The sequence below is a fragment of the Thunnus thynnus genome, chromosome 17 (assembly GCF_963924715.1).
Source record: "Thunnus thynnus chromosome 17, fThuThy2.1, whole genome shotgun sequence".
Lineage (NCBI taxonomy): Eukaryota > Metazoa > Chordata > Actinopteri > Scombriformes > Scombridae > Thunnus > Thunnus thynnus.
In genome coordinates this window covers 25,466,700-25,493,690 of record NC_089533.1, presented here as the reverse complement: position 1 = coordinate 25,493,690, position 26,991 = coordinate 25,466,700, and the positions used below count along the sequence as shown (strand labels likewise).

Below are 26,991 nucleotides of genomic sequence, written 5' to 3'. Positions count from 1 at the left end.
CAGTTGAGTAAAGCACTAACAGAGGCTTCTTCTCTTTTTAGTAATTCATCATAGTTCTTTCTATTGTTCCAGCATGCCCTTAAGCATGTCCATAGTTACAATATTAGGCTCATCTCCTTGAATTATGTTTGTGTTTTTGGTGTTCCTTGGAGTTAACATATTCAGATCTGTCAGTATTCTCACTCCAAAGCACCAATTACTCTCAAATATATTTAGGATTGAGGTCTTACCATGTACTGTAAGCAAGGATGTACTGTAAGCAAGAATACTCCAGGATATACAAGATCTCATTTGTCAATCCAAAGTCCAAGAGTGTCCTCCTCACTGACTTGGGCTGATTCAAACAGATCAGATGGAGTAGGCTGAGGTAGCAGGAATCCACCAAATATCACAGTAAGCAAAAACCATCCACCACCTCTGACATCAGGAGGCAAACAGTACACCTGGATGGACACCTATGGACAAAATGTTTGTTTAACCTTAAGAAAGCATGTGTTCACAAGAAAGGGAATGAGTTCCCCCAGAATATTTATGGTACATCACTTCAAAAAAGGCCATAGTTATTGTAGCTACATAATTAAAATCATGACAAATGTTTTTAGGTATGACCCTCAGGGTCAAACAATTACACACACTGGGTGTGTGTCTGCCATGTCCATCTCAGCTACTGGTCACTGACTGATAAATTGCCTGGCCTGGCTGCATGTGGTAGAGTTCTATTAAGCAATTTTGCACTTTCCCCAATCCTAACTGAAGTGCACAAAATGTTATAAGAAGGATTTCTCTTAAAAAAGATAAGGATCGTCTTACATGTAATTGTTAATGTTAATAGTGTTAAGGTTTATATGTCTTAAAACATGTCTGGAATCTTAAATGGTGCATTCAAGGAGGTTTGTAAAATAAAATCTGGAACACAAACATGGACATACTGAAAAGCATCATGTGAATTTGTTCACTTCTTGCATTAAAACATTTGTTCTGTTCAGGACCTAACTGCTTGCTGTGATGGATTATTGCATTCATCTCAAGGAAGATTCAAGGCTCTGCAAGTTCCTTAGTTCCTCTTCAATAAACCTCTGGGAGCTTCAGGCCTGTCCATAAAGGTATGTTTTAGAGGAGCATAGTTGTGTTTTTCCAAGTCTAATAATGATTCAACTTGTGCATTCTTAACAATATTATATTTCACTTTTCTGGAACATAAACAACTTGAAAACAGATTCACTGACTTCATAAACACTGCTTCCATTTCACTTAGGTTCAGTACATGTTAAACCCCATATACTTAATTTTATTTTTCAGACTGAGAGAATATCACACTGAACTCAATTGACCAATCTGTCTCCTGAGATAACTTGCTTGTCAGTTAAAACACAAAATATTATATTTTTTAAATTTACACCATTTTTTATTAACTTAAAAAACTACTCTTAAATTCATCACACCACACATAATCTGACGAGTAGTAGACACATTTCAAATGTTAGAATAGGTTTTTCTGTTATTTCCACCAGATTACACCACAGAGAACAGAGAGGAGCATTTACTGAAGAGCTGATATTGATACTAGAACAGCTTAATGGATTGGATATCAATTCAATAAATTAAGAAATGGCTCCTTTAAAATATCTGTAAAAGGCTTTAGGTGATTTATCAGGTACATACTGTAATTTTGCTAACATGCTAAATGATAATAAATTGCAAGATTTTTGAATGGGGTTTGGTGTTATGGTTTTTCTCCTCATCTCAGGGTTACACTAGATTCAAAATATGTTAACATGAATGTTCAGAGCAGCAGAAGATAGTTCAGATATCATCAATTTTGACAACAGATTTGATGAAAAAAAAGGTAACATCCTTATATCACTTGGAGTGGCAGGTAATATGTAGGTTCCTCTGCAGACATAAATCAGAAAACAGTCTATGGATGTCACACGTAATGCCCCAGAGCTCTGTGGTGAGGAGCCATGAACAGGACAGTTCATGTTCAGTGTCTTTAGGAGTTGGCGCCAGTCCGTGGCCCTCTAATGATGTGGATCCTGGCATCATCATCCAGCTCTTCCATTATCCTCTCCTGTTTGACGGACAGGATGGTGTAGCTAACTGGACAACTACAGGTTAAAGGAAAACATGATGACACAAAACAGCTGTGTACCTGATTTACATCGTTTTGTGTAGAGATGATCACTTCCGAATACAGCTCTGCTCTCTCCCTGAGATTGTTAACCTGACAACCTGGAAGTTATTTCATTCTTTGCCCTTGCTGCATTTGGATGACAATAAATTACCCAACAGGCGCCAGATTATTGTGGGAAAAGACCAGTGTTGCATTAATGCCACTTTTTACACTGTGAAAAAGGACATATTAGTGCATAAAAAGATTACTTCCACTCAAAAAGTATAATATATGATACCTGACCACTATTGTTTTAGGACAGACTCGAAAAAATTTGAACTCACCTGTTAAGAAAAAGAATTTTGCACAGACAAGTATATCCCAAGAAGCCTGTCAATCAGTAACTGGTAGAAATGATCCCCAACAAATTCAGAATTTATTCCTGTTTGAGTAACATTTGCTGAAAACTGAAGAGGCAACTGTTTTAGGAAATTGCTGAGCCACTGACAAAACTATAGGCTGATGGACAAACAATTTGTTGCTTTTTACTTTTTGAGGTTTGTATTGTGCAAGATCATATCATCAGCATGGATAATACTTTGGCGCTCCCTCGTGGACAATAAATGTGATAAATTGATGAACCACAGAAGACACGCACTGTTTTCAATATTAAAACTGATTAGAAAAAATATCATCAGTTGTAGATAAATTTATTCCAATATACACATTTATAATAAATTACATATTGTCCAAGCGCTACACGTGACAGTATTTAAAATTTGCTTGGTGTGCTTAGAATAATTATTTGCATTTTTCTTTCTCTTCTTTTTTAATCAGCCCCACAAGCCAATATAGACCTCATGTAAATGAAATAAGACTTACAGAAGATATGTCAATTCCTTTATACTGATATAGGTTAATAAAGGATACACATGCCGACCACAAACGCCCCGATAGCCAGGCCGGTCATCAGGTTTCTGCTGCGGACCCGCGCGGCATTTTTCTTCCAGTAGTCTAGCTGCTGTCTGCTGCGCATAAGCTGTTTCTCTGCCGCTGTTAATGTTGGTTTAGGGGACGTTTCTGCTCCTTTCTCCGCCATGACTGTTTAGATAATCAACTGCTCACATGAGTCGGGACACATACTAAAAAGAAAGAAAAAAAGAGGCATATCGCCACCTGCTGTACTGGAGTACTGACTGTAAATTAAAATGATTATTTTAAAAATTATATTCTACTCCCTCTAATGCTTAACAAGCATCCAGGAATAAACACACCATGAAAAAGCCTTAAAATATATATTAAAACACATAGTTGGAACAGAATTTTATAATAACCTATCTATGTCAGTGGATACTGATTTATTTACATATTTATTTTTCTTACTTTTATTTATATTTATTTATGTTTCTTAATTTTTATTCATTTCATCACCTACTTATGAACCTGATTTAAGGGGAGGTGTATTTTTATTTGATATTTATTTGTTTAATTTCTTAATATATATAATCAATTATTAATTCACTTCATTGCCAATTTATTAAATTATTTATTCAGCTGTCTAGTCTATGAATACAATTATGACCCAGATTTAAATTAATAAACAAATATGTATTTAGCCTATCAGAAACTGATTTATTTGGATACTTATTTCATTGCCCACTATTCATATAGTTAAGTGAGATGTTTTTTTTTTTCATTTGGTATTTATTTACTTAATGTCTTAACTGTCTAAATATAATTATGGCCCATCTAGTCAATAGTTTAGCAGTTTTGTATACTCGTTTATGAAATGTCTGTGAAAATTAAAGATAATAGTATTGTATGTATGTTACAATACATTATGTTGCATGTGGGAGAATAAAATGACTTGAAACACTGAAAGAGGTTTTCCTCACTGTAATCATTCTTCCTGTTCATACTGGCTATTAAAAGATCCCCTTCGAATGCGCTTTCAATGTAAATGATGAGGGCTAAAATCCACAGTATGTCCACACAGTCATTTTGTGCAAAAATACATTTAAAAGTTGATCTGAAGCTTATATGAGGCTTCATCAGCCTGAGTTAGTCATACCAAGTGGATATCTGCCACATTTACAGTCTTTTTAGCATCAAATTCCCTCTTTATGTTTCCTCAGACAGCGTTTACCTGTTGAGCTGTGGTGGAAGTATAGTGACAAAAAGAGGGACTTTGGCACTAAAAAGACTGTAACATTGAAAGATATCTACTTGATTTGACTCATTTGGATGTTGAAGCTTCATATTAGCTTCAGATAAAATTTTAAATACATTTTTGCACAGAAGGAGGACTGTGCATTTTGGCCCCCAACACTTCCATTGTAAGTGCATTATGAAGGGATCTTCTAATGGTCAGTATGAACAGGAAGAATGATTATGGTGATAATAACCTATTTCAATGCTCATTTGGGCACCTGAATATTGTTTTAAGACAGACTTGCATTTGGTTTTCATCTAGTTTGTTTAGCCTTACTGGTTAGTCAGCTTTTGCCTGACAGCCAAGAAATTTCATGTTACCTCAGGCAATGCCATCAAACACCCATCGAGTGGCACCTTGACCTATACTTGAATTTTTGTCTGGGCTGGAGGTACCAATGTTGCACATTTTGTGTTTTAATTCATATTTGAAGTTCTAGGACTGGAGGTACTATTGTTGCACTTTTGAGGGGGCTCAAATCTAAAATCTTGCCTAGAGCACCAACATAGTCAGAGCCAGCCATAAGAAGGACGTGAATACACTAGAGTAAGTAAGATCATAGTAAACTCAACAGATTGTGTAATTAAAAGAGTAAAATATTTAAAAGAATGAATCAGAAATATGCAAAAGGGAGAATGGGCCACAGACATGTATTCGTTTCAGAGGTGGGGGGGTGGGGGCACAATGAAGTCAGGAATATTTTTTAATATAGTTTTCAGTTTTTTAAGTTTATCTATATTAGTGATGCACGATATTATCGGCACGTCATTGGTATCGGCCGATAAAAGCTCTAAAATGAAATATCGGCATCGGCAAATTCTGCCGATTATGAGAGGCCGATATGCCGCCATCTCCTCCACCAACTGACTGTGCTTCCCTTGTCGGACTGTCCCGGTGCTTCCTCCGCAGGCTCCACTTCACTCAAGCTGCCTGTCAGACCCACTGCTTCTTCCCACTTTAACCCGAATAACAAACTGGGGCTCGGTGCTCCACATAGAGAGCCAGGGCTAACGTTAGCTGGGAGGCTAGCGAAGGCTAGCTGGCTGTGCTTCCCTCTGGTCATGCTGCAGCTAATGCTCTGCTAGCCTCCCAGCCTCGGCTCTCCATGTGGATCCAACTGGACCACCAAGCCCCAATTTGTTGTTTCGGGTTAAAGTGGGAAGAAGCAGCGGGTCTGACGGGCAGCTGAGTAAAGTGGAGCCTGCGGAGGAAGCACCGGGACCGTCAGGGTGACACAGTCCATCGAGGTGCTGTGGTGTTCGGCTGCACAGATAAGAAATCCCTCGGCTGACAGGATGTACCATTCTGTTTGAAAAATAAAAAACTTAACCTTCTTCTTTTTGGTTTATAATGGCGGTTGGCAACCAGCGTATTAGGTACATTGCCGCCACCTTCTGCTCCGGAGTGTGGACCAAAGATTAAATCCTACACATTAATCCTGTCTGTCTAATAAACTCAAAGAAAACTACTGCTCCACCCACTTGGCAAGTTCATTAAAGTTTTAATACTGAGCTCCTGAATCCAGTCTTCCTAAATTCTTCCTTCATATATTGTCTTTCTTGATCATACTTAGAACAATCTATGATTGCATGCATAATAGTCTCCTCAGCCAGCTGGAAAATAATATGTGCATATATTGGTATCGGCATGGGCAATGGGCCACAATGAGTTGGAAATATCGGATATCGGCAAAAAAATCCAATGTCGTGCATCCCTAATTTATATAGTTAGTTAGGAGCTGTATTGTTGTCTTTGGCTTAACCAGACAGCATTAAAAACAAAATAAGGCAATAAATGCAGAAAAACAAACGTACAAATGTACATGTATGTGAGCACTCAGGCGATGCAGTATACATTTCATAGGTTTTTTTTCATTGTTCAGCATCAGATTTAATTTTATTCCCCACAGTAACTGTGTGTAAATTCTGTCATTTACTTTGTGATACCAGCAACGGTGACAAGTTCAGCCTTGTTTTACTACAGAATATGGGATTATTCTGCATATTTACATTACATAGTTAGGTATCATATCAAATCTTTGCAAAATGCGTGTCAAAGAAAAGACTATTCTTCAAAAGAGTCTTTCTTCAACTTTCATAATGTCATGTCCACTCTAAAAACTCTGATTTGTTGCATATCATACATCTTTCTCTCCTTCATTACTTCCTGTCTTCTTCTGTGATTCAAGAAAGTCAAAAAACAAATATTGTATTATTCCTATATAAAAATCACAAGCAGCCCATGTTGACCAGTCACGGTTCTTGTGATCATATCGTGTAGTTACATTGTTGAGGAAATCTACGGAGCCTATACACGCAGGAAACCTTCCTATTCCCTACAGGAAACTTTATGAGGAAGTAACTGCATTCAACATGTTTGTTAGGCGTCGACACACAATTTCATAGAGTTGTGAAGTGGGAGATGCCGCTGGTTCCAGAAGTGTTTTTCCCCATTGTATATACCCATTTCAAATTTTACTTTAAATGACCTCCTCAATATTACTTAACACAGAAACTCAGGACTCTCCCAGATAATGTAACGATCCTATAGGTTTATATTATGACCACCAGTTTCAATTATTTCAACTTTGTTTCTGAGAAATCACGTTTTGTCTGTGATTTTGGCATGGCGGACCGCTAAGAATACTACAATATCCATGAGCCTGAGCTGCCATTGCCATGGAGAAGAAGCCAGTGAAAGGTGCAAATCAGAGTGGTAATGAATTCAAAACGTTGTTGGAGTTGTAAACAAAACTCTATGCAATAGTTGCTGAATTAACTTAAAAGTGACCCAGAAACTGAACCAAGCTTCTGCCCACACACATGACAGAATTGTAAGATCAGTGATTGGCTGTTTCTTGTTGAAATGCACATTTAGAGCTATATTTAACTTCTACCCTTTATGTACCGAGTTTTGTACAGAACCAGATATTTTCTAATGCAGCTGTTAATTTTTTGTGATAATGATTTAACTGGGAGAGTTTCATACTGATCGAAGCCGTAGAAGCGCTCAAACTGAGACCCAGTTCATGGGAAAAGTGAATGGGAATAAATTTTTCTATGGGAAAAAGGAATGGGATTTTTATTCCTGGAGACAAGGATGCTCCTCCCACTCTACAACTCTATTAGGGAGCTAATAAGCAGGGTACAGCCCCAACCAGCCCCAACAATGTGATAGTAGGGCAAATGGCATGTAGCCTGACAAGTGGAACCCGGGGCAAACAAGGCAAACAAGATGAGCAAATCAACATCAACTGACATCAACAACTAACTCTCATCTGGAAGTTTGGTGGCTGGACAGAACACTGTTCAGAGGAATTTTAGTGAGAAAACTAAAACTAACAGGAAATTACACCTGTGATAGCCTCTGAATTCTGCGCTAGATGTCTGACTGAAGTTGTTCCTCATCTATGTGATGCAGAAACACTGAGGAACCATACCACAATACTGTCAGCCCAGGTACAGGCCTAACCTCAAAGCTAAAGCCAGGGTAGAGGGGTTCTGTGAATCTGGAGTAGAAGGTGTAGATGTGAGTCACTGTGTCAGATGAGACTGTGTAGAAGGACAGAGTGCCAGCAGGCCAGTCCAGATACACTGCTACTCTTCTGGTGTTGTTTTTAGGGGTACATATCTTTGTTTCTGTGTTATTGTGCCAAGCAGAGTAACCGGCATTGTAGTGTAGACTCCAGGACTTGTCATTCCCTCCAAACTTGCACTCATTACCATCTCCTCTTCTGCTGATTCCTCGGTAAGCCACTGTCACATTATATTGAAGATTTGTCTGAAATTCCCAGTAACAGCGACCAGTCAGTCCATTACTACACAGCAGCTGTTTGAAGGAATCAAATCTCTCTGGGTGATATCGATATGGCTGTTCCTCCTCCACTAATTTCACCTGTCTGTTGTTCTCCGACAGGATGAGTTCTCTGTGAGCTGTGTTTGGGTCCAGTGTGAGTTCACAGGCATCTGATGGACAGAACAAGATACAGTACAGCAGAAGTACATACTTGCTATGGTCAGCATTTGCTGATTCATTAACAACTTGGCAGTTATAATTAGTATTTTAATGTTCTGTGAATATTGTGCATGTACAGGATTTCTATGCTGAATAGGCTAATAATGAATCACCAGGCATAAAGTAGTCACTTCCAAAAGACTCTCACCCCCAAAGACGAAAAGAAGGTTACATGCAAAATGTGCTTTTGTAAGATCAGTGGTGGAAGAAGTACTCAGATCCTTTATATAAGTAAAAGTAGAAATACCACAATGTAAAAATACTGAATTATAAGGAAAATTTCTGCATTTGAAATCCTACTTAAGTAAATGTATACATTGATGTAAAGTATTAAAAGTAAAAGTACTTTAAAAAAAAAAAAAAAAAGAAACCTGTAATAAATATGTTTAATAAAGTACATAGTTTATACAGATGAATCAATGTGTAAGTGGCCTAGAGTGTATGGAGGTTAGGTCAGTTGGTCCCAACAAAGGGGTCTCAACTTTGCTTTTTTGTGAAATATTTGAGAATTTAACTATTCGGGTCTCAAACAATGCTATAAGAACATATGAAAAGAATAGAGGGGAATAATTCCCTCTGAATTGTAGTGAAGTAAATGTATCAAGCAGCATAAAGTGGAAATACTCAAGTAAAGTACAAGTACCTCATAATTATATTTAAGTACAGTACTTGAGTAAATTTAATTAGACACATTTCAACATTGGGTAGCTTGCTGTTGCAGTTACCATGTCTTCTTCAGCTCAGATACTGTATGCATGTAATGTATCAAGTCTTATCACCTGAAATATGATATACTATAATGAATTTAAGCTAAAAAGCATTTTAACATTGAGGCATGAGTGGTGCTTTACCTTACAGCTTTATATATGTTTTGACATGCATATATATATATATACATATTTGTAATATATGTACAGTAACTATATACTAATAATTGGTTGTAACAGTCCATACACAAAATATAATGTAAATATAATATTTAATTAAAGCTGCAAGCAGCGATGAATGGGCCCTCGCACCTCCGCGCATGTCCGGCCGCGGCGCAATCAAAGGGCTTCTGTCACGGGCATGTAGATGTCTTCAGACCTGGGCTGTTTTCAAACAGTGCAAGAAGGAGAGATAAACATCACTTCCTTTGTCCACTGTTTTGCCCATTGCTGGAGCTGCTTCGCTGAAATTTCATAGGGGGCACTATTCAGCCAGTTTGCATCATCGATAGAATATTGTCATGCAGACGTGTTCAGGCCGGGAGTCTTATCAAACATGTAAAGTTTGGTGCAGACTGGAGTATTTACAATAAAGTTATAGCAACTTCCTCTGACGTGGCGAAGCATCAAATCTTTACGGTGTGAGCATGAGAATTTTCTGCAGGGTGAGACATGTCTATCTTGCTCACACCTGTGTCATCAAAAGTATGCAAGTTTTGGGCCCATTCATTTGAATTTCAATTAGTAAATTTTGTGTGTAAAACAAATTAATTTCCTAATTTTCATCAAGTCTATTTTTAGAAATAACCCACATGACCTGGTCAAAGTTTGATTGAAATGTGTACTATCAGGTGTATAGAGACAATAAGTAACTGCAGCTGGACACAGAAAAATACTCATATATTTGAATGGAGAGTGTGAGCGAACCCACACCTTTTTGAACATTTAGTGCTTCCACATAGTTTTAGGTACAGATTTCATTTGAACTTTAAATGAGTCACGAGACTTTGACCTACAAATCTTGAATTTACATGTTTTTTCTATCTTTTACTGTTTTTGAGATATTAGAGTCTGAGTTTTAAAGTCATTTGTTGCTGTTCCTGTTATTTTATAATGAGTGTGTATTGTGGAATATTTCACAGCACTGAGGGAGTCACATAACGAGGAGCAGTTGGAGAGGAGTACACTTCTGGTGAAATCTCCACATAAATCCCATTACTTTGGCCAAATCCTACATTAAAAATCATGTTATAGTAGGAAATTTTGTGGCGAATCCATTGATACAGGTTTGAAAGTGATCAGACTTATAATTTAGATGTCAGAAACCTCTGTTTGACACAAAGTCCATGCCTCCCCCATTGTTTTACATTGTAAGGGGTACATTTGATGTGATGTGGCACTGCAACTTTCAGGGCTTATAAAATCCAAACCATTCGAGTTACTACACTACACTACATTCAAGTTTTTAACAATATTTTTTCAGCACATTGTCATAAGTCATCTATTGAAGTTTGAAGCCGATACCATTAATGCCCTCGGAGGAGATAGCATTTGTTTGGGGGCCAAAATTGAGGCAAAGTCTTATTTAGAAAGGTTAATTGCGGACTTCCTGTTGGATTTAGGCCAGGGGTGTCAGTGTATGATTTGTAGGTCTTGATGAGACAAATAATTGAGTTTTGGTTTGATCTCTCTACGACATTCCTACAGGCCGTGGTGCCCATTTTAGTTACATAGGTGGCGCTAGAGAGCACATTTTGGCACTTTGGGGGTTAATTTTACATTTTATCAAATTTTTTACCAGACCTGAAGTGCATGCCAAATTTGGTGAGTTTTTGAGCATGTTTAGGGGGTCAAATTTAGGGTTTAAGTGGCGGAATAATAAAGCAAGAAGAAAGAAACAAACACACAAAATACAATAGGGCCTTCACCCTTTCGGCTCGGGCCCTAAAAAATATGAATGTAATCATGTGACACAATATACATACTGTACATCATATGTGTATATGCACAATATTTACTTGGTCTATTTTTAGGGTAAGTCCATACAACATGGAAGCTGCTTTGTTCTCATTAATAAAATAAAATACTTACACTTCCACAGACCAGATTTTAACCTCTGCACTCCACCATGATTCACTCTGAAAGAATAAACATAGTCTGAAAAGCATATTCTCTTTGACTGTGAAAGTAGGAGCATGAAATAGCTTTCATTAGGAATTATTATCCACAATCTATGCTAAATTTTAGCATTACAACTTGTTTCTTATTTTAGTAATTTTATTTAGTCAAAGTTGACATTTAAACTGTATCACTTATGATAACATTGTACTCACGATAGTTTTCTCCTTTAAAGTTTGATTAGTGGTTTCCACTCTTTTTTCTAATCTAAAATTGTTTTTAAGCCCAAGTTGTTGTAAAGAGAACGATCCTTTAATATTTCACTGCCACCAAGGTTCCACTAGGTGTAAGCGCTCTATGAGCCATACCTGAGAGTGTCCAGTCTCCAGTTTGGATTCTGCAGTCCAGAAGAGAGCAGTTTCTCTCCTGAGTCTCCTGGATGATTGTAGCTGAGATCCAGCTCTCTCAGATGGGAAGGATTGGAGTTCAGAGCTGAGGCCAGAGAAGCACAGCCCTCCTCTGTGACCTGGCAGCCTGACAACCTGCAAAAATTGATGCACACTTGATTATTTATTATTTTGACCATGAAGTTAAAACAATAAAGGAGGAGGTATTGCCAACAATCGTTGCTACAACTGGTTTCAAGTCACTGTGAGATCCCACACAGGTTTAGAATCTTGTCCCTGATGTGAAAGTGTGTTTGAGAGAGCATTTAGATGGGCATTTGTTCTGACCTGAGAGTTTTCAGTCTACATTCAGGACTCTCAAGTCCAGGAGAGAGCAGCTTCACTCCTGAATCCTGAAGGTCGTTGTTACTCAGTTCCAGCTCTCTCAGACTAGAGGTGTGGGAGCTGAGAGCTGAGGCCAGAGCTTCACAGCTTCTCTCCAACAGCTTACATCCAGTCAGTCTGAGGAATAATTAATGTTGATGACAAACACAAGCTCATGTTGTATGGCCAATAATTGTTCAAACTTTAATTTTAAATTCCTTAAAAGATAAAAATGTCTCTAAAAGTACCAAATATATCACTCAGCTGACCTGAGAGTTTCCGGGTTACAATGTGGACTGTCCAGTCCAGCAGAGAGGAACGTCACTCCTGAATCCTGCAAATCGTTGTTACCCAAGTCCAGCTCTCTCAAGCTGGAGGTCTGGGAAGAGAGAACTGAGGCCAGAGCTTCACAGCTTTTTTCCAACAGGTTACAGCCACGTAGCCTGAGGAAGAATTAATTATAAAACAAATATAAAAAGTAATCTCTTTTCACACTCAATTCCTGAGTATAAAGATGGACTTTTTAGGTCACATACTGCTTACATGTCTTTAAAGTAAAGAGAGTCATCTTTAAAAGTAAAGTGATCATGAAATGAAAACTGTAAATGTTAAATGTTGAAAGAACAAAACCCTTTTTTAAAAAGTACAATTTCATTTGAAAGTTCGATTGATTCATTAATGTAAAGACATAGTAAGTACAGTAATAGAATTATTCAACGGTTAATTTAATTATCTTTTTTATTGATTTTTTTGGGGGAGTTTTATAACTCATAGTTTAAACTAAAATTTAATCAATTAACTTAGAATACCTTTTTTAAGTGTTAATTTATTAATTGATTCTAATTTTGGATGTCTGGATAATATCTGGCCCTGATCTGGATCTGAGTAATTTACAATTGGATACCTGCCCATCACACATCCAATCCTTTATTTACACAGCAGGAGAAGATATGCAATGTTAATTTAATATGTATCTGTCACATTGAAATAATTGGTGCAGCCTTCTGACTTTTGGCCACATTTTTCACAAGCTACTTAATCTAAACACTGAAGATCTGTAAGAATACCATTAAAGGACTGGTTCACAATTTTTCAAGTCTGTCTTAAAACAGTCAGCTGCCAAAATAATCACTGAAACCAGTTTAGCTTGCTGTAACAACAACAACAACAATAATAATAATAATAATAATAATAATAATGACCATTTAAAGATCCCTTCCCAATCTGCTCTCAGTGTAAGTGGGGGACAAAATCTACAGTCCTTGTTTTTTGTAAAAATGTATTTAATAGTTTATCTTAAACTAATATGAGGTTTCAGCAGTCAAATTTAGTCAGATCAAGTGGAAATCTTGCAAAGTTACAGTATTTTTAGTACAAAAGTCACTCTTTTTGTTTCCTCCAACAGTGTTTCCCTGTTGAGCTTCAGTGAAGGGACAGTAACAATAAGAGGGAATTGTCTAACCTGAGAGTTTCAAGTTTACTGTGTGGACTCTCCAGCCCAGCACTGAGCACCATCACTCCAGGGTCCTGCAGGTTATTATTACAAAGGTCAAGCTGTCTCAGACTGGAGGACGGGGAACTAAGAAAAAAGGCCACAGCATCACAACCTTTCCACGTCAGCGCACAACCAATCAACCTAAAAAATAAAATGTCTGTGTTAGCAAAAACAAGATTTTCATTTAGTGTTGAGCAACTTTTTGAATGAAAAGGTTTGAGATGGTTAGTCATACGGCCGACTCACCTGAGAGTTTCAAGTCTGCAGTGTGGACTCTGCAATCCAACAGAAAGCAGCTTCACTCCTGAGTCCTGCAGGTTGTTGTTTGTCAAATCCAGCTCTCTAAGACTGAAGGACTGAGAACTGACAGCTGAAGACAAAGCTTTACAGCTAACGGATGGCAGATCACAGCCAATCAGCCTAAAGAAGAATAAATGATGAGGATGGACGAATACTGTAAAAATAAGTTTTGATAAACACAGTATGACTTTTGATTTGACTGAATTTTGATTCCCTCTAGTCGCAGTAGTTCCTTTATATCATTCTTTTAAAAAAAAATAATTTCCTATTTATTTATTATTCCTTCCATCTTTATTTTTATGATATAGCACATGAGAAGTGAATGAGCAGCACATGCCCCTCCATCACTACCATCACTGAGGTGTCCTTAAGCAAGGTACATGCTGCAGCAGAGCTGCTCAGCATCCACCAGATCAGACCATGCTTGTACAGGACAGTGTCCAGTTAATATATGTAGGTGTATGTATATATTAAGTTTTGGACAAATTTGCAAATTGCAATTTTGACCTAATGATGGCGCTAATTGAGGTCAATATATAACTAAATTTATTACAGTTGATCCTGGAGGGAACATGGATGGCTGTACAAAATTTCATGGCAATCCATCCAGTAGTTGTTAAAATATTTCAATCTGAACCAAAAATTTGGCACTTAAGGAAAGGTTCAACAAAGTCATTAGTATAGATCATTTCAGAACCACGAATGTCTTTACCAAACTTTGCGCTAATTCATCCAGGATATGTTGAAATACTTTACTGGATAATTAAAAATGTTGACCTGCTAGTTGCTTGAGATGAAAAGCTAGGGATTTCACCATACTCATCAGGATTCCTTCTCTGAGGACCTAGAGTGTTGGATATTTCATGACAATCCATCCAATACCAAATTCCAGATATTTCAATGTGGACCAGTGTTGTGGACCAACCAACCAACCTGCTATCCCAGGAGCCACACTGCTATTGTGGCTAAAAGTCTATAATGTATGGGCATATTCATTAAAAGTAAGATTTCCATTGCCTCAGTAGAAAAAAGGGTAAGCAGTAGTAATAAACACAAAAATGTAAAATGTAGTCAAAGTGGTATTTAATGATACTTAAATAAAGCATGCTGACCTGAGAGTTTTCAGTCTACATTGTGGATTCTTCAAGCCACATGTAAGCTCCTGGACCCCTGCATTCGTCATGCTGTTGTAACTCAGGTCGAGCTCTCTCAGATTAGAGGACAGGGAACTGAGAACTGAGGCCAGAGCTTTACAGCTTCTCTCAGACAGCATACAGCCACTTAACCTTAAAATGCCAAACAAAGGATGAACAAAAACCTCAAAATATAACATCCACAGTTTTTAATATGTAAAATAATTTGTGCACCCACAGAGATATCTTGGAGGCTTGAACTACTGGCAGCAACTTCAGAAGACCTTCCTCTGAAGCTGAGAATTTCTTCAGGTCAAACACGTCCAACTCATTCACTGATGATAATAGGATGAAGACCAGATCTGACCATTGGGTAGGAGAGAGTTTGTATGTGGAGAGACTTCTTGAACTCAGGTACTGTTGGATCTCCTCCACTAAAGAATGATCGTTCATGTCATTTAGACAGTGGAACAGATTGATGCATCTCTCTGGAGAGGGATTCTCCTCAATCCTCTTTTTGATGTACTGGACTGTTTCCTGATTGCTCTGTAAGCTACTCCCTGATTGTTTCAATAGGTCTTGAAGAACAGCTTGATTGGTCTTCAGTGAAAGGCCCATGAGGAAGCGAAGGAACAAGTCCAAGTGTCCATTTGGACTCTGTAAAGCCTTGTCAATTGCACTCTGGTAGAGATGTTTTACTGATCTGTCTGTGATGAGGGAGGGTGATTGTTCCTCCGACAAGAGGTTGACACCAGAGTTGACGAATGACACAATGACATGAACAGCAGCCAGAAACACCTGACAGCTTAAATGGACAAAGGAGAAAAGTTGGTCCTGGTTTAGTGCACGCTCCTTTTTAAAGATCTGTGTGAAAACTTCTGAGTACACCGAGGCTGCTCTAATATCAATGCCACACTCTAGAAGATCTGCTTCATAGAAGATCAGGTTGCCTTTCTGAAGCTGTTCAAAAGCCAGTTTTCCCAGAGCGAGAATCATCTTGCTGGTCTTGGTGTTCCACGGTGGATCTGTCTCAGCTCCTTCTTGGTATTTGACATTTGCTAGTTTGGAGTTAACCACCAGGAAGTGTGTGTACATCTCAGTCAGGGTCTTGGGCAGCTCCCCTTTGTCACTGGTTTTCAACACGTTCTCCAGAACTGAAGCAGTGATCCAGCAGAAAACTGGGATGTGGCACATGATGTGGAGGGTTCGCGAAGCCCTGATGTGGGTGATAATTCTGCTGGTCAGCTCCTTATTTCTGAATCTCTTCCTGAAGTACTCCTCCTTCTCTGAATCCGTGAACCCTCTCATCTCTGTCACCATGTGAATGTACTCTGGAGGGATTTGACTGGCTGCCTCAGGTGTTGTTGTTATCCAGAGATGAGCAGAAGGAAACAACTTACCCATGATGAGGTTTGTTAGCAGCACATCCACTGAGGCTGACTCAGTGACATCAGTCAGGATTTCGTTATTGTGGAAGTCAAGAGAAAGTTGAAACTCATCCAGACCATCAAATATAAATACAATCTGGAGTTTATCAAAGTTTTCTACTTCTTTGGTATCAGCATAGAAGTGATGGAGAAGTTCCACCCAGCTGTATTTTCTGTCTTTAAGCAAATTCAACTCTCGGAAAGTGAATGGAAACAGGAACTGTATATTGTTGTCAACTTTGTCTTCAGCCCAATCCCGAACAAACTTCTGTGTCAAGACTGTTTTCCCAATACCAGACACTCCTTTTGTCATTAATGTTCTGACTGATTCATCTTGACCTGGCATGGGTTTAAAGAAGTCCTCTATACTGATAGTCTGTTCCAGATTAACTGTTATGCTGGATGCTGTTGCAGTTTGGCTGATCTCCTGTGTTATGTTGACCTTTTGAGACGTTTCCTCCATTATATAGAGCTCAGTGTTGATATCATTCATCAATATCTGCTTTCCAGATTTTGTGGCTTGCTCAAACGAATGCTGAAACCTTCTCCTGAGGTTGGATTTTAGTTTGCGTTGGCAATCAGTGAGAGTCTCTAAGGGAACAAACAACAGATGACATTAATGTAAATATGCTATTGTAAGAAGAGTAATGCAAACATTTCCAGATGAATGGACACAAACACATTTCCAACTCTATCTTACCTATTCGCCTGTTCATTTAGCTGTTGGGTATGCATTTATTTGTTTTTCCCCTACTTACCTTTGGATGTTGAGTTGATATTTGATAAATGCTGCACCAAGCCATTTTTTTTTATCCTCTTCAAAACCATTATGGTCACCTCCACTGCGTTTTTGTTGTAGGTCTCTACGATCTGATCAACTGTGTCCAACCTGTCTGTGTTCTCCAGCTGGCTCCTTTGGATAGCTGGGAAGCCCTCCAAGACATCAGCCTGCTGCAGGAACCATTTGAACTTTTTAAACTCTTCATCTGTCAAATATTCCAAAGTTCCCAGCAGCTCTACAGGCGTTACCATGGTCTCTTCTTGCTGAAATAAAATGGAACCTTAGTAACAATTTACAGAGGCAGTGCATAGGGATGTGAAGTCAGCTTTCAGGTCTATCAGATTTCATGCCCCCCTGGTTCCGGAAATAAAAATTCATTTTTCCCATAGACAATGTTACATGAGTCACAGTTTGAGCACCTCTATGGCTTGAATCGGCATGAAACTCTTGAGGTTAAATCATCAGTACAAAAGATGGACAACTATCTGGTTCTTTAGAAAAAAGTCAAAGGTATAAGACTGTGTACATCAAAGTTTTTGTGTAGAAGTTACCTGTGACTCCCAATGTGCATTTCAGCAAGAAAAAGCCAATCACTGGGCTTTAAATTCAATCATGTGTGCCGCCTATGGTGGGCAGAAGCTAAAAATTACAATGTTGAGAAAACTGATTTTACAATCTACAGAGTGAATCAGATTACTTTTAATTTGAATTCATTACTCTCTGATTCGTGCCCATGGCTTCTTCTCCATAGCAAGGGTTGTGAGTGTTGTAGTATTCTTAGCTGTGCGCCATGCCAAAGTCACAGACAAAACATGATTTCTCAGAAACAAAGTTGAAACAATTGAAACTGGTGGTCAGAATATAAACCTATAGGATCGTTACATTATCCGGGAGATTCCTGAATTTCTATGTTGAAGAGGTTTTTAAAAAAAACTTTGAAATGGGAATACAGAATGGGGAAATACACTTCTGGAACCAGCTTTTTTAGCTTATTATACCTACCCTTTTTACATAACATATTCTTTCCAAACATTCCAAACATTTCATACACAATAATGATCATACCTTAGTTTTATATTTGTTTATCACCTTATTTTTAAACATTTTTTAAATGAACTACACATTCTTAATTCCTTGTCACAACTATTCCACAAGTTAACCCCTTTGACAGATATACATCTATTTTTTTTTTATATTTGTCCTTACCCTTGTTTTTTAAATATACCTATTCCCCTAAATTCATACTGGCTAATTCATACTGGCTCTCTCTAATTTCAAACAACCTCTGAGTACATTTAGGAAGTAAACTATGTTGTGCTATGTACATTATCTGTGCAGTTTTAAGATCAACTAGATCACAAAATATTAAAGTATGTAAGTTAATAAATAGTGCGTTGGTTGGTTGATAGTAATTGATTGATTTACAATTCTTATAGCTCTCTTCTGTGGCATGAAAATTGGGTTAATGTCGGTTTTGTATGTATTTCCCCATATCTCCACACAGTAGGTAATGTATGGAACTATGAGAGAACAATACAGTATATATTGTGAGTTCTGATTCAATATATCTTTAGTTTTTTATAATATTGCAATGATTTTAGACATTTTTTTACATTATTTGTGTGGTTTCCATCATAATTTATGATCAATTGTCACGTCCAGAAATGTATTTTCATACACTCTTTCTATTTCAGCATCATTGATCATAATTTTCACTTGATAAGTGATTAGCCAATTACAAATAATATAAACTTTTTAAACAGGACTTTTGTCTCCCCCTCCTGACAGTGAGCATAAAGGGGGGCACTCGGCTGTTATTGCCTGAGTACAAAGATGTTACTAGGACGAGGGGAGGAAATTTCTCTTTGTTTGATAATGTTAGACTTTTTTGTCAGTTTCCCACCTCATTTTAAAAAAGACAAGAGAAAAAGAGAGAGAGAGCTGCCAGAACCAGCAAGCGAGAAAGAGAGAGCAGCTGTGGTCAAGTGAGCTAGAGAGTGAATGAAGAGAGGGAGCAGTAGTAGCAAGAAAGCCAGTGAATCAGATCAATAAAACGTTATTTTCTGATTGTTTCACAGCGGTTATGTTGTAGAGCACAAACATGCCCACACACGTCAGCTCAAACCTGCAGTGGTGCACCGCAAAGCCTGATTTGGTCTGAATATGGCCTGTCACAGGCATGCAGCACACTCTCGTGCACACCCTGAATGACAGGCACACAGAGAGGGCCGGTATAAATGGATATGTTTTGACGGTCCAAAAATGTGTTTTTTGACAGCCCACTGGGATTTGTCCCAGTTCGCCTGATGGCCAGTACATACTGGCTGTAACCTACTGTTGTGGCCAGTATGTACTTGAATGTATCAAGGCAGGTTCCTGGTGTTCTATATACACAGCTGTTGGAGGGCTTTTCATTAATCTTTGCAGAAATGCTTTTCTGTAAGTAACAAAATCAACCTCACTGATTCACACGTTCTATCATGTTTAATCCATACAAAAACTGGAGTGAAAAAATGACACAATGAGGTTTTACGAGGGGTTATGTGAGGGACCGAGCTGGCAGGCATGAGTCACAGGTAGTTCAAAGATTCAGGGCCCATAAAAGAGGCCAACTAAAAACAACTAACACAGGCTATAATAACTTAACATAAACTGAACAGACTTAACTGACCTACTGGCTGATCAGACCATTTGAAACATCTGAGACAAAAGAGACAATTCAGAAAACTGTTGACTGAACAAAATTAACTAAATATGTGTGCTACAAATAGAACTAATGCATTGTCAAAAATACTCAATGAACTATGAGTATGATCTATGAAACAAGAGTTATGTGTCATGTCATTTATCTGTTTGCATAAGGTCAATACACCAAAGTAAACAAAATAAAGTGTAAAGTATAGGGATATGCACAAGAAGGCATCTAATCAACTGTGTGGCAGTAGATGCGACCATCACATGCAGATCCTCTCTTCTGAAGTAAGTGTTATTTGGAAAAACTGACCACATATTGGGAATCTAAATGGTTACTTTCTCACCTGAAAATTTTTAAAACTTAATAAAAAGCCATATTAACAGTCCTACAGCAAAAATTACAACAGTTTAATCTCCGCCCTGAAACCCTGTCATCATGGAAAAATTATTGACTGCTGGCTGATGGCTTCATATTTGCCATAACATGAGAGTGGTATCAATTTTCTCATCTAAATCGTGGCAAGAAAGTGAATATGTGTGTTTTTCAAAATCTGTGAATGCAGTAAGTGAGAAAGCAGTACCTTTCCTTCTCAGTCAGAGGTCTTGATTGAAGCTCCTTCTCCAGGTTGGAGACCTGGAGAAGGAGGTTACTCAAACACAATGGATTGTTTTTTAAATCCCATAATTTTTTTTTTTTATAACCAAATATGATGATGTCATGCAAACTGACAGAAATATCCATAAAGATTCTTTGTGTCAGATTTTTAATGCTGCTGTGTGCACAAGCCTAGTTTCCACTCCTACAGTTAGCCACAGATGCACATTCTGTACTTGAAGTTAACTGATTGGCAAGAAGTGCTGTTTCACCAAATGTCTATTGCATTGAGGTGCACAGGAGAACCGCTGTGGCTTGCTCATAAGAACAGACTAAAAACAAATATAGAAATTGATGAATAATATAAATATTGATTTTCCTGATTTCCTGATAGAGCTGTGATAAGTCTCTAAAATTCTGTTATGTCACCATGCCCCACTCTGTACTAAAATAGACAAGAAGTGTTGCAATGCATCTTCTGGACTGAGAAATGGTGCGAGAGAGAGAGAGAGAGAGAGAGAGAGAGAGAGAGAGAGAGAGAGAGAGAGAGAGAGAGAGAGAGAGAATTGCTCTGTGTCACCTTAAAAAAGTAGAGAAATTGTAAGAACAAAGTCTGTGAACAAAGAGTGCTGTTCCAGCCATTAGCCAAATACAAAAATAAGTCCAGCTGAAGTAAAGCTTTCAGATTTCTGTAAACCGTATGAGCTAAGATCATTGTAACCTTCAGATGCTTTTGGGAAGTGCCACCCAGTTTCACTTCATTTTTTGCTACTTCCTCTTTCATAAAGGTGTTGGTGTTTAACCCATGAAGGAGCGCTCTCCAGAGGTTTTGATACAATTTTGTTATAAGCTGCTTTCCATGGGTTTTAATGATTCTGTTTACAGCTGGTACAAATCATATTCCTCTGGTAGAGATCAGACTGATAGGAACCCTGCTATAAACTCTATACATAAATACCATGTTGACCCAAACATATGATATTTTATTCTGGAGGTTACGTTTGAAAAAGTGGGGATCATCTTATATTTAAGGACTAGACAATTACATGTAGACCAGATTATCTTTTTGAATTGAGAGTATACTGGTGTTATAATAAAGTGATAATATATAAAACATATAAAAATAGCCTAAATCTTAACTCTTTACACTTCACCATTGTGTGTGTATGTGTGTGTGTGTGTGTGTGTGTGTGGGCATGTGTGATGCGGGGTGACTCTCTTCTGGATGCCTCTCCTTCTCCTCCTCCACTGTTAAGCCTCAGCTCTGAATAATTCCCCTGCCCCTTTTTAATGTATGTGTGGATGGTATGCTTAATGGCTCTTTTATTAATTCTTGCTATTGTTAAATAAAGAATTTTTTATGGATGGAACCATGTCTCTTGCTTCTTAGTATGACAAACCTGATTGCCTCTTCCGTTATTGGTACTGGTCTGAGGTAACTTGAGGTAACCTTGGGTAAAACCCCCAGGGTAGTGTAGTTGGATTCCTTTGATTACACTGGTTAATGCCCTACATCCCATTCTCTTGCCACAATAAGGAAAATCTTAAGTTTACAATTGATTTAATTTACAATGCATGTGTTCTATTTATGGTTATAACACTCATTAACTTTCAGTAGGTCCTTCTGACACAGAGCAAGGTTGAAGCTCCATAAATTTCAACTAAGTATCTTTAGACCAATTAATTTCAAGGAAAAAAATCCTAAACCACTATGGAAAAAACTTAAAGCATAGGTTCACATCTTTTAAAGTCTGTATTAAAACAATACTGCTATGACCATGTGTACTGTACATTGGAATAGTTTTTGCTTGCTGTGAACACTGCGCTCCCAGAATGCAGGCTTACTGTTGGTTTCTGTGCAAAAATATAAATACAGTACATAATTACAAAGTTTATATGAAGTTAATAATGAAAGCTGTCTGAGTTAATCAAATCAAGTGGGTTAACATCTTTTTAGTATAAATTCCCTCTGAATATTTCCGTGCTGAGCTGCTGTGGAGGGTAGATCAGATTATCTTTTTGAATCGAGAGTGTACTAGTGTTATAATAAAGTGATAATACATAAAACATAAAAAATTACCTCACTCTTAACTCAACCCGTCTTACAACAGCAACATATAGTCTACACCCAAAATCTGGAGCACTGTATTATAAGTATTTTTAAAGTTTTTGTAATGTGTACAGCACCTTGAGTTACAACTACTGTATGAAAAGTGCTATACGAATAAATAAACTTAAAGGTGCAGTGTGTAGAATTTGGTGGCATTGAGTGGAACAGACTTGCCAGAAATGGAATATAATATTCATAAGTATGTTTTAATTAGTGTATAATCCCATGAAAATAAGAGTCATTGTGTTTTGGTTACCTTAGAATGAACCCTTTTTATCTACATAGGAAGCGGGTCCTCTTCCACAGTGGCTGCCATGTTGCACCACCATGTTTCTACAGTAACCCAGAATGGACAAACCAAACACTGGCTCGATAGAGGGCTTTTCACCTTTTTTGCGAGTTTTGCAGCCACCATAGGTTCTCCTACATCCTTGGAAGGGTAGGGTGAAGGGAGGGGTATTCAATTGGTTGCAATCTGCACCGCTAGATGCCACTAAACTTTAAACCTACATAAAAACAAACATCTTAAAAATGCTGGCGATGTCCATGTCTGATCATAACCAGGTGACATACAAATTAAAAGTCCTCTAGCATTTCATACACGTTCCAGCCATAAGACTAGGTTTTTGACCTAGTCTTGTTATCTTTACAATCAATATAGACCTGTGGCTTGGTCTCTCCATGGTCTCTCAATTGCCGACATATGGTTTGTATGGAAGACCACCAACCAGAACACCTGGTATAGCCGGATTGGAATAACAAGGAAGATGATCATCGTCAGCTGGAGGTGGCTTATAGAACTGCCATACCTACCACAGAGCCGAGCTGGGTGCAGGTGATATCAAGATAAAGCTCTCTACCAATTGCCCTCTCAAGTTGTCAGGAAGTACCGTACATTTGCCCACAAATGCCCCCTGATTACCTCTGCATTTTCACTTAAAATCTCAACCTGCTTTCCTTCCCTGGGGAACCTGCTGTTTAGGAGGCCCCTAAACTCTGGGAAACCTTCAAGCAAGGTATCCCTGGTGCAGCGGAAAAGACTGGTCTGCCCGAAAGCCCTGGTTATCCATCCCTTCATTTGAACTCATCACACTGCCGTGCTGCTCATCTTGCTGGCACCCCTGTATCATTCCCTTTCTAAGGAAGCATCTTGATCAAGAGAAATATTGGGACATCAAAGCTGACAGCACTGAAGCAGCCACCAGCAGGCATGACCATGCCACTGTTGGGCCTCAAACCACAAGGTCACACAGAGAAGGCCTACATGTACCCACTGAGGCCTGACCACGAGGTGCCTTTTCCTTTGTTACCTCTGAGACAAAGGAACAGCACCAAAAACGCTGCTTACAGACAATGGGAGTCCATTGCAAACTCCATTTCCAGTAATGCTTTGCAATTTTCACACCTCAGCAGGGAACAGTCAACATACAGTCACTCATTGGCGGAGACGCTCCTGCACAGCGGGGCGTCCTGATGACACAGCCATGACATCACCGCCCCTTTTAAATCAGAGCACACCCTGAAAAATATGCCTCCATTGTGAACTGAGCTAGGAGGTTTAAAATTAAGTTTGCTGCCTGTTTAGTTGTGTTCACCACGCTAGACTATTTTGTGTTTGTCCCGCTCGGGACTACTGCTGTGTTTGTGCCACCGTGAGTGAGAAAGTAAGTTGCTTTGTCGATCAGAAACCAGACAACGTGCATTACAGACTGCCGTCCGTACGCATGCTGTCTGTGGACAAAGGAACCGCTTCTCTCCCTCTCACGATCGCCCTCCCTTTTCCCTCTCTTGTGACTAACATGCACACACACATACACGCACCGACATCTTTTTACACATCTGATGGTCAGATAACGTTAGATACAGCGGTGCTCTATCTTTCCTTATCCGCCGTCAGACACGTGTGTTTTTCACAGAACTGGTGAGCGCAAGACGCCGACCACCAGGCGGCGCCATCTTGCTATTGTCTAACCAAGACACCACCATACTTCCGCCATCCGGTTCTCGCGCAATGTGACTTCCTCCCATAGTCACGTCTGCATCACAGACCAACAACGTCATCACGTCAGGCCACATCGCCATCTTCTCTCACACACACACACACACACACACACGCACACACACACACACACACACACACACATGCATTCCCCTGCATGTGCTCAACCCTGTACATAGCTGTTTGTTTGTGTTTTGCTTTGGTAGAATTAGATTTTAGAATAGTAGTTTATTGAACGAAGCATTCATTAACTTTGTTAATTTTGCTAAGTTTAATAAATACTGTTATATCTTAAAGAGAAGTCTTTTGTCATTATTGTGTTTAACATATTGTGAAAAGTGGCTGATTGAAGGAGTCAGAGCTCGAATTCAGCCCTTCTTGGTTCACCCTTCAATGTTGATATCTCTCAGATATTAACATTCTAGGTGAACCCTTTTGTGAGACTAACTTGTTTGGTTGTTGATCGCGGTTTCTGGGTGGTGCCCTGTATTTGTTAATTTATATTAATAATTCTATTAATTGTTATAATTAGTTAATTATTGTTGTTAATTGATAATTATTGCAAATAATCAACTTTGTCCTCTGTACTTTCAGTCTCAGAAATTATTCAGAAAGTCAAAAATACAAAATTGCACAACACTGTCATTATTTTAACTTTTTTGTGTTAACCGTGCAATTATGATTATAAAACAGCTAAACAACTAACCCAACTAACTTCTGTCAGGAACCTTTATCCAAACTTCAGAATACAAGTTGAGAGCATGCAGCATGTATGAGGGCGGAAATATGGAGTTGTACTGATTCTCCAAGATACAGTATGTAAATATGTACCACTCCAGGTAGGCCTACACAATCCAAACATATCAATATTTATTAATATGATCAACAACGTTTTGTTTTCACATTTCTCTTTCACAACAAATTGTGCAGATGGCCAAACACTTTTAAAAGCCCACTGTTGTGGTTAAAGGAGTAGTCTGTAGTTTTGGGAAGTCATCACAAAGACTGGAAACAGGGGGACATACAGTAGCTGGCATGGCTCTGTCTAAAGCTCACCAATTAACATATATCTCACTTGTTTAATCTGCACAAAAGAAGTGTATATGTCTTAGTCGGGCGCAATAACTTGTTGTTGCCATGAGAGACCTTAGTAAGTTACTGCACCCATCAAGAAACTTTTCATCTCAAATTTGTAATTTTTTAAAATATAGATTTGATTATAGATTTTAACATTAATAACAAACATCAGCTGACGCAATAGACCCCAGCAGTCAGAGGGCCCAAAAGACAGAAGAATATCAAGAATGTATAGTAATTTCTCATCAGTTTAGAATAAATTCACCTGTGAACAAACAATTCTTCTTTCGTCACATGAACAAATAATTTTATTGTTGACTAATGGCAAGAATTACACAGAGATTCCAGTTTATTAAATTCCCAGGCGTGAAGGTGGGATTTACCAATTAAACTATCTCATATAAAACCAATGTGTGGTAAACATCAGACAGATGGTATAAAACACAAACTAAGTAAATATCAGTACAAGACTTCAGGAAGTTATTGCTCTGGGCCAAGAAATAGCCCGGCACATGACCCTGCATGAAACTGCAACATGTCATATTTAAACTTCGGTTTTGTATGCAGATTAAACAAATGATATGTAAAAGGTGCTGGTAGTTGCATTTTGTCAGCTTTAAACAGATTAGCTGTTTCCCCTTGTTTCCAATCTTTGTGCTAAGCTAAGCTAACCAGCTGCTGGCAGTAGCTTCATATTTACTGACATGAGAGTGGTATTCATTTTCTCATCTAACTCACAGCAAGAAAGAGAATAAGCTCACTCCCCAAAATATCAAACTATTCCTTTAAGATTTTTGAATGTGTTTTTCTGCCTCTCAGGTGTTTTCCATGCTATACAAACGAAGACTTGAATCATTCTAGGCACACAGTACTGTCACAGTGACCAATGTTTATACTTATATGAATTTCTACTACCTGAGCTATAAATAATTTATTAGCCATTATTAAAGCCAGTGGTTAGTTCTTATAAACCCTTCTTAAAACTAACTGTATTGAGCTTGACTGAATTAACAGAATTAAACTGAAATTAATTTGTAACATTCAGTTGTTTGGTATCTGGTGTCATGGAAAACTCCACCAGTGATGAATTATTATTATCATAGTGTCTAATAATCAAGAGAATGAAGTTAATCTATAGAAGCAACATTCTCTACCGAAGTCTCACTAAAGGTTATTTTATCATTTCGTTGTATCACTGTCTGTGTTTGCTGCTTTTACAACCTCCACTTGTGCTACCCAAAGGTTCTAAATAAGAGTGAACTAAATAAAGTTGTCTTCATGTACAAATTAAAACCACTTGTCACCACACTTAATATTCCAGTGTTTCAAAAGCTGCTAGCCAACCTTTTTCATTACTCACTTCCTGCTATGAGGGCCAAAATAATGAAGATAGCATGAGTGATGTGACTCCATCTAACCTTTTCTTGTGCAAATGCACACTCAATT

General features: G+C 38.2%; 2 protein-coding genes across 2 annotated transcripts; both read right to left on the bottom strand.

Moving 5' to 3' along the window:
- Positions 1-1,240: 1,240 nt before the first annotated feature.
- Positions 1,241-3,267, bottom strand: coa3b (cytochrome C oxidase assembly factor 3b). The gene is made up of 2 exons (XM_067616175.1): positions 3,044-3,267; positions 1,241-2,100 (listed from the first exon to the last, which is right to left on the bottom strand). Exons 1-2 carry the CDS (start codon positions 3,210-3,212, stop codon positions 1,994-1,996), a joined length of 276 nt encoding a protein of 91 aa, XP_067472276.1. The 5' UTR covers positions 3,213-3,267; the 3' UTR covers positions 1,241-1,993.
- A 376-nt stretch (positions 3,268-3,643) lies between these two features.
- Positions 3,644-20,394, bottom strand: LOC137201227 (NACHT, LRR and PYD domains-containing protein 12-like). Its single transcript, XM_067616174.1, has 11 exons — positions 20,346-20,394; positions 17,048-17,333; positions 15,101-16,880; positions 14,842-15,015; positions 13,676-13,849; positions 13,397-13,570; positions 12,204-12,377; positions 11,899-12,072; positions 11,533-11,706; positions 11,138-11,184; positions 3,644-8,290 (listed from the first exon to the last, which is right to left on the bottom strand). The coding sequence occupies exons 2-11, from the start codon at positions 17,319-17,321 to the stop codon at positions 7,704-7,706; spliced, it is 3,732 nt and encodes a 1,243-aa protein (XP_067472275.1). The 5' UTR covers positions 17,322-17,333; positions 20,346-20,394; the 3' UTR covers positions 3,644-7,703.
- Between the last annotated feature and the right edge of the window lie 6,597 nt (positions 20,395-26,991).